General features: G+C 30.1%; 1 protein-coding gene across 2 annotated transcripts in view; it reads left to right on the plus strand.

The window, feature by feature from the left end:
* The first annotated feature begins 6,529 nt into the window (after positions 1-6,529).
* LOC129615016 (inactive dipeptidyl peptidase 10) overlaps positions 6,530-15,836 on the plus strand; it is a 92,807-nt gene continuing 83,500 nt past the window's right edge. For both annotated transcript variants that reach the window (XM_055530056.1, XM_055530057.1), the window contains exons 1-2: positions 6,530-6,894; positions 7,343-7,616. In XM_055530056.1, the coding sequence (XP_055386031.1) occupies positions 6,683-6,894; positions 7,343-7,616 (486 nt within the window). In that variant the 5' untranslated portion in view covers positions 6,530-6,682. The remainder of the gene's footprint in view (positions 6,895-7,342; positions 7,617-15,836) is intronic.

Here is a 15,836-nt window from a genome sequence, read left to right on the forward strand (position 1 = left end):
AAGAGCCAAATTTACATTTTCTTAGGATTGTTAACTATAAGCTTACAAATGCCCTAAAAATTAGAAAGAAGTATTTAACAGACATTTTTTTGATATTCTGTAACACTTTCACTCAACTAGACAATACACAATGCGGTCGGTTATGTGCTGACCACTTCAGATTTTTTTTTGTTGCAAAATTACTGAATGGAACGCATTTGTTTTAGAATGTGCGCTTTGAAATAGTTATCAATTATAATTTATAGTAAGTGGTCATTGTTCCCAGTTTTTTACTTGGTTAAAATTTTGTTAAAAAACGTTTTGAGCTATTTCCAAAATAATAACGCAAAAATAATTTACACGCTCGCTTAGTTTCACATAATGCGAATTTATCCCAGCATGGCTTGATTTTACAACTCGCTAAAAATCACAAGTTCTTAGACATTTTTCTGTGTGATATTAAGTGTGTTCCACTATATGTACATAAATAATATACAGTATTGTATTTTTTGTCAATATATAATTGATGTGTATTTTGATATCCTGTACTTCGTGAAGAGTATATTCACTTTGGTATGGAGTTTGTAGAAGGAGAACTTGATCACTTGAAGGAGTCGTTTCCGGTATGGACATATATATATATATCCTTGCTCAACGTAAGATTCTGCGTCGATTTAGACCCGTCCGTCTGTCCGGCCGATCGTACGATAATTCAAAAAAAAAATAATGCAATCGACACCAAACTTCCACAAGTTTTTTCTTTTGCACCAACGACGGCTGCTAATTGAACCAATTCGGACAACGGGTTCGGGTAGCTGGGATGCAACTCAAAGAAGTTTTTTTTAAATATTTCAAAAAGTAATAGAGATATTAATTTAACATTTTGCAAAGATGTGTTCAATTACATTTCACATATGTTCTGAAAGTTTTAATGGAATGGCTGCACTGGTTCGGGTAGCTGCCATACAACTTCGAAAGTTAATTTTAAATATTTGGAAAAATATTAAAGCTTGAAAAATATTAAAAGAAACTCGTCAGTCGTGTGTCCAATTTCAGGTCAGATGTATTTCTGAAGTTTTGGTAGAATTTCTTGACAGGTTCGTGCAACTGTCATACAACTCCGAAAGTTAATTTTAAATATTTGGAAAAATATTAAAGCTAGATTAATGAAACTCGGCAGTCATATGTCCAATTTCAGCAGATGTATTTCTGAAGTTTTGGCAGAATTGCTTGACAGGTTCAGGTAGCTGCCACACAACTCCAAAAGTTAATTTCAAATATTTGAAAAAATACTAAGACTAGATTCATGAAATTCGGCAGCAGTGTGCCGACTTACACGTCAGACATAATATCCGTGAAGTTTCCATTAAGCGGTTTGACAGGTTCAAGTAATTGCCATTCAGCAATCAAATTTATTTCTAAATATTTCAAAAATAAAGTTTAAATTCAGATTGTCAAAATGCAGGGTATTATTCAGTCGGTTTATACCGACTGAAACACTTTTACTTGTTAATTCATAAATTGTGTATTTTTTTGATACAACAATTAATTATTTAAATTTACAAAACAGCAAAAAATTTAAGCCTCATTTACAACAACTTTTTGACGATTTCTTTAAGAGGAGAACTGTAAATGCCTTTTTCTTTCAAGTTCGATTGCCCCTAAAAAATAATATTTTTATAAAATCGTAGCATCTATTACGGGCTTTTGTGCTTTCTTTACTTTAAGTCTTTTTATACCCGTACGAACGTGTGTTCGAAGGGTGTACTAAATTTGCCTTACCGTTTGTAACACTAAGAAATAATGGTCAGAGATATAGACTCAAGTGTATGTTTTTGATCAGCGTCGAATTCTGAGTCGATTTAACCTTGTATATCCTTCCGTCCAAGCGATAACTCAAAAACTAATTGATCTAAGTTCACCAAAATTTCACAAATGATTTATTGTAGTAAGTGCCAGAACCCTCTTTAAATTGGACATGATCGGGGTACTGGTTCGGGTAGCTGCCATACAACTTCAAAATTTATTCGGCTATATCTCAGAAACTGTAAAAATTATGTTAGTAATGTTACAAGTTAAAAGTTATATTAGTAGGACCAATGTGTTTGATAAAAATCGTTGAAATTGCTTGGCTCCTTCCGGTAGCTGCCATACTATAACTTCAAAAGTTATTAAGCTACATCTCAGAAACTATGAAAGCTGTGATGTGGAAATTTCACACAAACGAATTTTCGTTGAAATTGTTTGGCTCCTACTGGTAGCTTACAAACAACTTGAAAAGTTATTTGGCTTTATCTTAAAAACTGTATAAAAAAATTTTGAAAAATAAAACACGGTAAAATGGCAGGTATATTTATTAAAAGCTTTTGAGATCTAATGAGCACTTGTGATAGCTGCCATACAATTCTAAGAGTTATTTGGCTATATCTCAGAAACTATAAAAGTTATGGTATTGAAATTTCACACAAACGAATATATTAGTAGGGCCAATATGCCACAAAAAAGTCGTTGAAATTACTTGGCTCCTTCTGGTACCTGCCATACACCTTCAAAAATTATTTGGCTATATTTCAGAAACTATTAAAGGTATAGTATTGAAATTTCACACAAATTAATATATTAGTAGGGCCAATGTGTCACATAAAAATCGTTGAAATCTCTTGGCTCTTTCTGGTACCTGCAATACAACTTCAAAAGTTATTTGGCTATATCTCAGAAACTATTAAAGCTATGGTATTGAAATTTCACATAAGCGAATATATTAGCAGGACCAATGTGTTTGATTAATGTTGCTGAAATTGCTTGGCTCTTTCGGGTAGCAGCCATACAACTCCAAAAGTTATTTGGCATTATCTCAAGTTATTGAAACTATAATATAGAAATCTCGTGAAACAAGGGTATTATTAGGGCTGTCATGTGTGATAAAAATCATTGAAATTTCTTGGCTCGTTTGATATAGAAAATATTGAAAAAACAGTACTGAACTTTTGCATAACTTAATATGGTAATATGACAGCTTAAAGTCATAGTCTGTCCCATAGTCAGCTGTGGCATATTTCTTCGCACATATAAATTCGTACGGGTATCACAGAGCTGATACAGTTAACTTTATTTTTTCTCGTTTTTGTTATAAATGTATTTAGTCATTTTGAACAAAAAAAATTTCAACATCAGCATGAGATTAACAAATGAATAACACGATAGTATGAAATAATACTTTGCTTTGAAAACCATTCTTATATACCTACTTTCAATGAGTGATGATTTTCTTTGTTTATACTTAATTATTTTAGTTCAACGTAACTTCATAACGGAGTTTCCATGGCAAAAAATGAATTTGAACTTGAAAATTTGTAGGCGAACTAATAAATTTATAATTTATAAAGTTAAATATTTTAATATTATCATCTGTTAATTTTATCTGCCATGTAATTTTCGAGATGTAATATGGATTCATATTAGCTTTCATGATACACTAAATGTGCTACAATTTTTTTAGAACACAATTACAATTCAATATTCTTATATCTCTGTACTGTACTGCTTCTTTTAGTAAATAAATTTCTTTTCTCGTCCTATTATTGGTTTGCATCCTTGCTTTCTTTTAATATTATCGTTTCCTCAAGGCATAAATTTTACATTTTTCATTTAATTTTTTTTGTTCTAGGTTTTTACTTAATCATTTACAATTATATAAGTTTTAATATAAATGTGTATATCTGTATAGAATATTGATGTATATATTCATATATTTATAAATGTATATAATATTTAAGCGTACATAAAAACAAACTATCTTGGCATCTATGAGGGTTTCATAGAGAGATAATTTGTTTTTTTTTAAAGTACATTCATTTTTTTCAAGTTTAATTTCCGCGTTCAAAGTTATACCTAAACTATAGAATAGAAACTAAACTTGTAAATATATGCGTACTTTCCCTTTTATTTATGGAAACAGAAGCAAAATTAAGATAAAATTTCGATTCATATCACGTCCTTTGTTCTTTCTTTTGCTGTATAACAAATTGGTATTTAGAAGTACTGATCGAGATTCCAACCATCTGAAGAGATATTTTATTACCAAAGATTAAAATTTTATTTTTCCTCTTCCCGGCTTCCTCAATTTTTTTTAATATCTCTTCTTTTTTATGTTGGTTGACCCCCTTTCAACATTTTCCTCACACTCGTTGTTTCATCTAGGTTTTAATTTATTCTCTCCTTTATCCGGACTTGTATTTATTGTTTTACAAAAAAAAAAAATTCGTTATTGAGTAGATATTAGACATAAGCCTAATATATATGCAATAATTTAATTTTATCGGATAACAGAATGAATTTTATATTTTCTATTTTTAGAAAAATAGACAAAATAAAAAAACGAACTACATAAAATGGAATTCAATTTTACAAATTGTTTTCCTATTTTATGGCTATTGGAATTTTTTGTGTATACAAATTTTTTCCGACCGCATTGTGTATACAAAAGGTATGTTATGTGATGACAAAAAATTTTAAATTTCGAATTTTCGGTGGAACGCACTTCTCCCTAGTAGGAAGTGTAAATTAACTATTTTTAGCGCCCTGCCGGTCTGTCGGTCTATTTGTCTGTGTTTGCAAACACGAACTGATTTTCATGGAATTTTATATGTTAGTTTATTTTGGCTATGTCACGGATTGATCAAGTTTTTGGACTATCAGGCTTTGGGAACTGGATTTTTTGGGGTCAATTTTAGATTTTTGCCATATAAACAGAAATAATCAACGAATTTCCTTGAAATTTAATATTCAAATTTGGAGTGTAAAAACAATGAACATATAAATTTGTTGGAACATATAAAACATATAAATTGTTGTTTGGCCGAATTTAAATATTTTATCATATCTATGGAAATAATTGATGGAATTTCTTGAAATTTGATATTTGAATTCTGGTTCTTATCGAAACTAACTGGCGAGCATTTCTGGGAAATCGGGCATGAGCATTTTCACTTAACTAGACAATACATATTGCGGTCGGTTACGTGCTTTGGTTCTTCTTTTTGGTTTAAAGATCTTTTTTTGGTTTAAATTTGCTTTTACTTCTTGAAATATTCTGCTAATATATGACAGTATTAGATATAAATATTTATATAAGTACGTATATGTACACATACATATTAAAAGAATTGGCAAAATTTTTATACCCTGCACCTTCGCGAAGTGTATATTTGCTTTGGTATAGAGTTTGTAACCACTTGAACGATTCGTCTCCGGTAAAGACATATACATATTTTTCCTCAGCGTGAAATTCTGCATTGATTAAACCATGCCCGTTCGTCCTCAGACCGCATGATAACTCAAAAACAAATAATGTAATCGACACCAGACTTTTACAAGTTGTTTCTTTTCTGCCAAGGACGGATGCTATTGTAAATGGGTCCGTTTCGGCCCAATTAAATATTTTAAAATTAATAGGGATATTAATATTAAATTTGGCAAAGTTGTGTCAATTTACATATATTCTAAAAATTTTAATGGAATTGCTGTACTAGTTCGGTTAGTTGTCATATAAATCCAAAAGCTAATTTTAAAGATTTGGAAAAATAATAAAGGTAGATTAATGAAACTTGGCAGTGGTGTGCCCAATTTCAGGACAGATATATCCCTGAAGTTTTGTTGGGATAGTTTGACAGATTCGGACAGCTGCCATGGAACTCCAAAAGTTGATTTAAAATATTCAAAAAAATAAAAAAGGTAGATTCATGAAACTTGGCAGCCGTGTGTCCAATTTCAGATTAAATAAATTTTTAAGCTCAGATTGCCAAGGTGCAAGGTATAATTTGGTCGGTTTATACCGACTGTCGTTTTTACTTCTTATAATTGATTCTGACTGTAATTTAACAAACATTAAATTTATATGAGCTTTGAATTATATATAATGTTAAAAATAATGTTTTTCTTTTTTTCTACAGATTGTTTTCATCACTAAATGTTAGTCGCTATAATTATATTCAGCAAGCGTGGCGGGTTACAAACAGTTTAGTGGTGGTGGTGGCCTTTTACCATTAAGGGTTGGAGGTCACCAAATAAGGCCACCTCCTCAAATAAATTTGCAATATTACGTAGTAATTAAATATAAATCCACACATTTAACATATTCAGTTACAAATACAGTAATAATAAAACTAATTTCATCAATAGTAGAAAACATTGAATCGAAATTAACATCGAGATTTTTTAGAACTGCAACCAAAACGACACCTAAGAAATTAGGTATAATTCTAACGATTGAATTTATTAGTAATAAAAATCAAAATTTAATCCTTTCGCAACAACAAATAAGTCATTATAAATTTAATTCTAAACATAACTGTAATATTCAATTTATTTTACATAAATTGATAACAATTGAAAAAATATTGCGCGAATTTTTAAAAAAGCATTTCTATCATAAAAATTTATTAAAGAAAAGTGAAAATAAAAGAGAAGAAAAATTTAATATTTATAAATTAAATTATAATATATTTTACAAATATTTAATAACGGTACTTATTACAGTAATAATCAAAATTATATTAAATAATTATAGTATTTGTATAATTTGTCAGTTAAATAATTATATACGTTCTTGTTATTATATTAATAAAAGTAATAATATTCATAATTTAAAAAATTATAATAAGAGTGGTAAAAACTGTAGTAATTTAAGCGAAAATAAATTGAAATGCATGCAAATGTGACTTCGGATCGTGGTGGTGGTGGTGGCGGTGGTTCATGGCGTCTGCCACCTGATGAAACATTACAAGTGCAAGATCCAAAACAAAAGAAAGAAGATGATTTTCCAGATGAAGGGCATAATTGGAGTAGTATTGTATTATCGTTATTAGTTATTGGTGTCGTTATAGCTGGTATTGTTACTGCAATTTATATATTAGGGTAAGTTTTTTATGAATTACTGAAAATTTTCTTTTAATTATTTTCTTTTCTCTGCTTATAATATATATATGTAGTAGTAACATACTAATGTAGTTCTAGTAAAACAATTATTTGCAATAATTCTATTTGTTAACAGAAATCTTGTTTCCAGCTATTTTATGTAAAAATATAACACTGAAAAGGACATTTCCTTCGAATTATCTGAATTACTTGTTTCAGAAGGCAGCTTTAGACTTTCATATAGAGATTAAATATAAAGTTACCTTAGACTTATATGCATATTTCGTACAAAACCGCCTTTCATTCACAAATTTTTTCAATTTATTATGCCATTGATTTAGAGTTTTAAATATAGAAACTCCTTAAAAGTACTTTTATATTAAATATGTGTAGCGTAATGTGTAAAAATTAATTATTAATTCGATTAAAATTATTTTCAACATTTTAGTTACGTCGATGAACTATTATATTGGTCTGGCAGACGTATGATATTAGATGAATATTTACAAGGTGAAATAACACCAAAACGCTTAGAGCCAGCATGGGTTACAACAACAAAATATATATTTCAATCAGATGATGGTGGTTTAGCCGTATTGGACACTGCCAATATATCTGTTTCAAATCTAGTTACAAATCATACATTAAGGCAATTAAATGTTATGGGTTATCAAGTATCATATGATCTGAAATACGTTTTATTTAAACATAATGTTAAAAAGGTAAGGAAAAATTATACATCTATTGATATTATATAATACCATTTAATATATTATAATATATTTATAATATAATGACGTAATTTATTTCTTGTCAACAAAATGTTTGTATTAAAAATGACAATATTCTTACGTAGCATATAATATATACATTATATATACATATATATATATATATATATACAACCATCATCATCACAATAAATAACTTATTATTCGAATTATAAAGAAATAAAAAAACTGTTTAAGTAAATCAATGTTAAATTATTAAAATATATTTAAACATAAAAGCATATAAAATAGTTACTTAACCCAGTTAGTTCAAGGTTGTTTTATGGAGCACGTGTTACTGAAGCCGAAGTAAAAATTATTTTATTTTAGATGAAAATTTTCCGCAATTTTTATAATGAAAATTCATTCAAAATTTTTTCTCCATTTCATATTATCAGTTCTACCTAAATTCGTTGCGTGATTTCAAAGTCTGCAAAATAAAATAAAAAGCAAATCTTCAATCACGCACATCGCAGAAGGAAAAAAAAAAAACAAAATAAAAAGTTTTAACGCGACTTTTCCTTTGTTTCTCATTTTGTACATATTTATTGCTAGTTACAAAACTATGTAGAACGGAAACAAATACTATTCTGACGCTCGAAAAATTTTTCCTTTTTTTATAAGTTTTAATCATAATACTTATTATTTTTGCGCGCTCTATTGTATATTTTATTTCCGTTCATATACTTGTATGGCTAGTAATTTTTTATGTCTTTTTGCTAATATCTTCTAGCCACGAAACTTATTTAAATTTCTTTAAAAATATTTTGACGCCCTTTAATAATAAAGTTGGGTCAAACCAATGGTTTGAAATGTAGCCCTTTTCCGTTTAACAAGTGAAAATACAGCCTCTAAAAACAATCTAGCTATTTACTCCATTAATAAAATTACTTTCATTTATATACGAATATATTTCAAAAATTGCATAGCTTTGAGAAGAGCATTGTATGCATTCGTTGAACTAAAACAAAAAAAAATAAAGAGTCGTTAACATAACGCTCGAAAAATAATTATATTTTTTTAATAGCACGGAAATCACTGTAGCATGGTACAAACAACATTTCTTCTAACGAAATAAACTATTTATTAGAAATAAACTATTTATCTAAACCTGAGGTCTGGAAGAAAAACTATAAATTTTAGTGGATATTTTGTTTTTGTAAAATTCAAACATGATATGCGACTGTAGAAGAAGTCGGGCAATACTATTCTGTTTAAGCTAGCATCATTACTGAAAAATTGAATTTTTAGGGTTTTGGGAAACTATAACTAGCTGAGAGCAAAATATAGGTAAAAATTTTCTTTTATTGAAATAAAAGAAAACCACGTATAAGGATCTATTGTGCTCCACCACCCGAGTGCGGGGCATGCTCTAAAACACACGCTCGAGACCCACTCTCCTGATGAACTCAAGCAACTTGTGAGGACCAGAAGACCGTAACTCCGCCACCGTTAGAGCAAAGCCTCCCAGAACCTCCCCCCTCCTACGAGCAAGAGCATCACACTCCCCCAGGAGGTGCACTGAGGTCTCTCCATACTCCCCACAGAATCTGCAAGCATCCTCATTTTCCAGGCCCAGCCGGCTGAGGTGTCCCCTAAGCCTGCACTGACCCGTCAAAATGCCGGTGAGGACTCTCGCCTCGTTCTTGCCCATCCCTATAATTTTCTTAAATCGCTTCTGGTCATAATCTCCCAGGAGCTCTTTGGCTTGCCGCAGCTCCGCAAGACTTCTCCAGCGCTCCGACCGCCTTCTTTAATTCCCAACGAATAGTATTCTGATTCCTTCCTTAATTCCCAACGAATAGTATGTGGTCCGATCCCGCAGAAGTGCTCCGGCCCTAGAAGAGGTGCGCTTGCCCCCTTCTTCGCAAGCGCATCAGCGGCCCCATTTCCTTCCACGCCAACATGGCCTGGCACCCAACACAGTGTGCCCCGGTTGCATCTGCCTAGCTCATTGAACTTCTCAAGACAGCCCCATACTGCCGCGGATTCAGTATGGGGCCTTCAGATACTGAAAACGAGTTCAGCGTTCCGATCGCAGCCCGGCTATCCGACATAATCATTATTTCCTTTCCCCGGTACCCCCTTTCTAGGCTGAACCGCACGCACATTTCAATGGCGTGCAACTCAGCCCAAAACACACTCGGAAATGTTCCCATAGGCTCGGAGAATTTGGTCCTTGGCCCCCGCACCCGTCACAATACTGGTCTTTGACACATCTGCGTACCATCTAATAACGTGTGTTCCAACTGGGAGGTCCGAAAAGTCACGCTCCCAGTCCCTTCTGTTACTCAGCAACGAGGCAAAATTTTTCTCGAAGTTGTACCTCCTTACCATGTCGTCCCTAGGCATCGATAGGAGCGGAACCTCCCCGAGAAGACGACCCCGATCTTCAAGGATATAGAAGTTTTGTAAAGGAGTCCACGGACGGAGTGAGTGAAACTAATAAGCAATTTTTTCAAAATATTTTGGAAAAAAGTGCTAAAATGAGAACATATGTAAAAAAGGTTTATAATGAATTCTAATTAAGTATTAACAAAAACGAATTTAAAATTAGAAAAAAAATTGCCACTATTCCTTATATGAGTATATATGTACAAGCTATCTATTGCTTATTTTACTTTTAGATTTTAAAATCTACTTATGTGGGAACTCACCCCCAAAAACCAAAAGAATTAAATGTAAATTCAGTTCTGAGTGTATTTTGGACCATTCATTTTTAATCAACCATTTTAAACATATCTTCAATATAGCGTTTATCAAAATTAAAAATCTCAATTTATTTTTGACTTCAAGTAAGAAATTTTTTTTTAACAACATAAATTATCAAATGTTTTCTTCATTATAAAGGTCTATTTTAAACTTTAAAATCTACAAAATGATTCGTATGCTTTATATATAATTTTTTTATTTGTGTCGGTCGCTTGAATAAACTACGTTTCAGTCAAATTCTTTCCAGAACTCACGTTAGGTCCTAAAATCATTTTTGTTATTGATTTCATCTGTACACGAAAAACATATCGTTGTTACAATTATATTGATCACAACTACCCTCACAGTATGGAAATGGAATTTGAAGGAAGTTGTGACCAAAAGTTGCATTAATTCCAACAAATATCTCTGAATAAAAATTGAAGAACTTTTCAATCGCACTTGCTCCTCGGGAAATCGTACCTACTTTCCTCTTGAGCGCCTCAATTTAGTTTGAAAATGAAATGATCATAACTTTCAAGTGCATTATTTTTTTCCCTTATAAGACCATACATTTTTCCCTTATAAGAACACCCCATACAATTTTAAATTTAAATGAAAACCATTTACAAAAATATTACATACTTATATACATTACGTGCTTTATAGAAATAAAAGCAATTTCATGGTTTTATGATGAGTTTTTTTTTAAAGGGCTGCAAAATGGTGATAAGTAATTGTTAATTTGTATTAAGTTTAACATAATTTTCATTAAAACATATGCATTAATTCTTTTCTTTACTTCTTGTATTTAGTTAAAAATAAACTCCGCTTAGGCCACAAAAAAACTTCATTTATACTCGTATGTTACAACAATTTTGTGATTAAAAAATATGAATTTTGCAGTAGTAGAAATTGAAATTACAGATAAAGATTTTAATTAGCGAATATTATTAATAGTTGGTACTAAATTAAGTTGGTAATAGTAAGTTCTCTTTATATATATGAATTACAGCAAAGTAATGTAACGCCTTTACAGTAATTATGCTTTTTAGAATGTGCCACAATTTTAGCAATAAAATTTTACAGAAAAATTTAGTAAAATTAAATTAAAGGTTTGCAATATTTTGCATATACAAATTGATACTGATATGCTGCCTATAGCATTGCCAATATACCGCATAAAAGTACATTATTTTTATTTTAGTTATGTAAATAGCATTAAATGGTTGAACGCCACTTATGTTATCAGTGGAAAATACGATGAAATTTTGAATTCACATACGTACGAGAGATATTTATTACAATTTCACCAAATTATTACAAAAAGAAAAGAATAGTTATGGTTTAGTCATTACAAGAATTTAATTGATTTATACTATAAACCCTAGGTGGTAAGATATGATGAACATTCGTGCCAATTTTTTAAAAAAACAAGCAAAAACGTTTCAGTCGGTGTAAACCGACCGAATTATATCCTGCACGTTAACAATTTGAGTTTAAAATTTGTTTTTGAAATATCTAGAATTAGCTCACTTTGTTATAAACCAAGTATTTGAACCTCACAAACCACTCTGTAGAAACTGCATGGATATGTCTGATCTATAATTGGACACACAACTGCCAAGTTTCATGAATCTAACTCTATTACTTTCCCAAAACATTAAAATTTGCTTTTGGAGTTGTATGGCAGCTACCGGAATCTGTCAAGTCATTGCAACAAAACTTCAAGAATATATGTGAACAACAATTGGGCACATGACTGCAAAGTTTCATGAATCTAACTTTATTATTTTTCAGAATACTTAAAATTAGCTGTCGGAGTTGTAGGGCAGCCACCCGAACCTGTCAAGCCATTCCACCAAAATTTTGGGGATATATGTAACTTGTAATTGGATACAGGACTACCAAATTTAGTGAATGTGACTTTATTATTTTTCCAAACATTTAAAATTGTTTTCTGTAGTTGTATGGCAGCTACCTGAACCTGTCAAGTCATATCACCAAAACTTCGGAGATATGTGTGATCTATATTCATGAATCTGATTTTATTGTTTTTCAAAATATTTAGCATCAGCTTTTGGAGTTGCATGGTAGCTACCCGAACCCGTTGTCCAAATTGGCCCAATTACAATAGCAGCCGTCGTTCGCGCAAAAGGAGCAACTTGTAAAAGTTTGGTGCCGTTTGCTGTATTCGTTTTTGAGTTATAGTGCGATCGGGCGAACGGACGGACGGACGGACGGACATGTCTAAATCAACGCAGAATTTTACGCTGAGCAAGAATATATATATATATATATATATATATGTCCATACCGGAGACGATTGTTTCAAGTCCATACAAAAGTGAATATACTCTTCACGAAGTGAAGGGTATAAAAATTAAATTGACTAACATAAGTAGATAATAAAATATAAAAGTGAAATAGCCAATAGATATATGTAGGCAAACCTTTCTTCTAATTTTAAGTCAGTTTTATAAACGCTTAGCGTTTTAGCGAAAAATTCAATAAATATTCCCTTAAAGTGATTAAACGAAAACATTAAATTTTTCAGTAATCAAAAAATTGATCAAAAATCAATTTATCAACAACAAAATCGAGTTGAAAATTCGACTCATTTCGACAGTTTTCTAAAAAATTAGTATGAATTTATTTCTGGTATGTATTCATAAATATGTATTAAATTGTGTATTTCTAAATTTTGAAGGAATTTTAAAATATTGAGCTCTCTATTTAGGAACTATATTGTGTAATGTATGAATTAGTGTTTCCTAATTAAAAATCTTTTACAGGTAGAGAAAAAACTTGATTTGTGAATTATGTTAAGTACATTTTTTATGAATTTTTTGTGTATTTTAAATTTAATAAAGTTGGGTCAAACCAATGGTTTGTATTGTAGCACTTTTCCCTTCAACAAGTGAAAATACTGCTTAAAATACAGTCTTTGTATACTTACCACACTATTAAAATTATTTTCATTCATATACAAAATTATTTCTAGGATTGCATATATTTAGGATGATGCATATATGCAGTCTTTGAAATAAGGCAAAAATTAATATAAAGTGGGGTTAACATAATGCTCGATTTTAATGTTTTATTCTAAGAGATAAGAAAAATAATTATATTTTTTAATGTCATGGAATTTACCGTTAGCTTTTTGCGCTTATAGAAATTTGAAAAAGCTTGCGGTTTCGGAAATATAAGGTGTCAAAAATTCAAATTTTACAAATTTCAAGAGGCGATAACTTGAGAGGGGGTGGAGATGGAAAAAATTTTCTTCTAACGAAATTAACTATTTGTTAATGTCTAAAAGCCCCTTAAATTTCAAGCTTCTACGGCTGGAGTTTAGAAGGAAAACGAAATCGAAAATTTGAAAAAAAGGACTTTAGATAATTGTAAATTTGAACGGCCATTTTGTTTTTCTAAAGTTTAGCTATAGTATACCGCGCTAGGGGAAGCCATCCACTGCCTTTCTGCGTTTGAAAAATTTCAAAAATGCTTATGGTTTCATTGTAACAAATAGTTAAAAAAAGCCATTTTTAGGGTTTTGGGGGGGTATAACTTCTAGAGGGGTGGATAGGTAAAAATTCTGTTCTACGAATATAAGTTTCTAGTAAAGATCTATATACATGTAAAATTTCAGCTTTCTATCTTCAAAGGTGTAGAAGTTTTGCAAACATACACACGGACAGACTGACGGACGGACGGACGGAATGAAACTAAAAGCACTTTTTTCAAAATTTTTTTGGAAAAGTGCTAAAAATGAAGTAACAAACATATATTTGAAACGTGCTAATCTTGGCACGCGCGCCGTTGATTTACCGCCCAGGTAAAATTTATTAATATCTGATATATTAAATACTATTGCATAATTTAAATTTTTCTAAATTTGACGATAATAGTAATTTTTAAAAATTTGGAAAGGAATAGTAAATAAAGTAAGTATGCAGGTGATTAAACATCTTGTTACTTGTAAAGAACAAACGACAGATTTATAATAAACAAAAACATATTTATTAAAAATTTTAGAAGTATCGGAACAACCAAAAACTTCATTATTTTATAGCCATACAAAAATTGTCGATTTTTTTTATGACGCAAAAAATACGATTTACTTTAAAAAGGTGATGAAATCAAAAACAACTCTACAACCTAAAAATTCAAAAACCCATAGAAAGAACATAAGAAACAAAAACTCAAAAAATCGCAAAAGAATAGAAATAAAAATTCAAAAAAAAAAAAAAAAACAGAACACAAAATTAGGGCAAAGGCCAAGGACATGTTTTGTTGCCTAAACTCAATATTCTTATAAAATTTTCAATTTCCTTTTTGATCTCGAATATGTGAAAAACATACAGCAAAATATGATGTTGTATTTTATAATTTTCTGTACTTTCATTATACATTAACATAGCACTGATATTGCAAAAAGAAGGTGTTCTACCCATAAACATGGTAGGTTTTGTTGCTGATATTTTTTCTCTTTTTTTTTTTTTGTTTTACTGTTATATCAATTAAGTAATTTTTATATGAAACTTGTTATGTTTATTCTTAGTTAGTCTTCTTTTCCCTGTTGGATATTTTCCACAATTTTGTGGTTTTCCTTTTTTATTTTTTTCATACTTTATTGTATATCTCCTTGGGCAAACTTTATTTTTAGATATTTATACATTATATTTAAACCTGAGAGTATTTCTAAAAGAAAAAACAACTAAAATTAAATTTATTTGAGTTTTATTAATTTGAAATATTCCAAAATTTAAATAAACGAAAATATCATGAATCGAATTAAAATATCAAATTTTTTAATTATAAATATATGTATGAATAATAACTTTAAATTCCATATAATGTTTTTACTGACACTGTTCACAGAGCTACATCATAAAATAAAAATTAGAATTATTGTTCTAATTATGATTTTATGTCTTGCAGTTTATGTCTTATTTTTAAATTAATCGAAAAGTTATAATTTTTTATGGTATTACAAAAGGTATTAAACCTAAAAAAAAATCTTCTAAATTTTAATATCTGATAATTAAAATTTTCAAGTTGGAGATATTAATTGAAATTATATGAATAACAATTAAAAACAATAATATTGTGAGTTATCATTGACTGGCCTAAAAGGACTTGCCTACAATATATCGATTTATTTTGTACACTCTGAGCAGTTACACTCATACACATACGTATCAGCGCTATCTACACTGATGGTAATTTAATTAACCGAGTCATATATAATTGAACATGTTTATAAATATTAAATAAAATATAAAAGAAATTTATTTGAAAAGCTTAGCAAAATAAATTAAAATAATAAAAATTTATTAAACGAGACAAAATAGAGTTGACCAAGTCAACTCTGTGATACCTGTACGAAATTCTTATCTTATGCGCGAGTATATATGCCATAGCTGACTCTGGAACAGACTATGACTTTAAATTGTCGTATTACCATATTAAGTTATGCAA

The sequence above is a fragment of the Condylostylus longicornis genome, unplaced genomic scaffold (genome assembly GCF_029603195.1).
Source record: "Condylostylus longicornis isolate FDR11 unplaced genomic scaffold, ASM2960319v2 ptg000135l, whole genome shotgun sequence".
NCBI lineage: Eukaryota > Metazoa > Arthropoda > Insecta > Diptera > Dolichopodidae > Condylostylus > Condylostylus longicornis.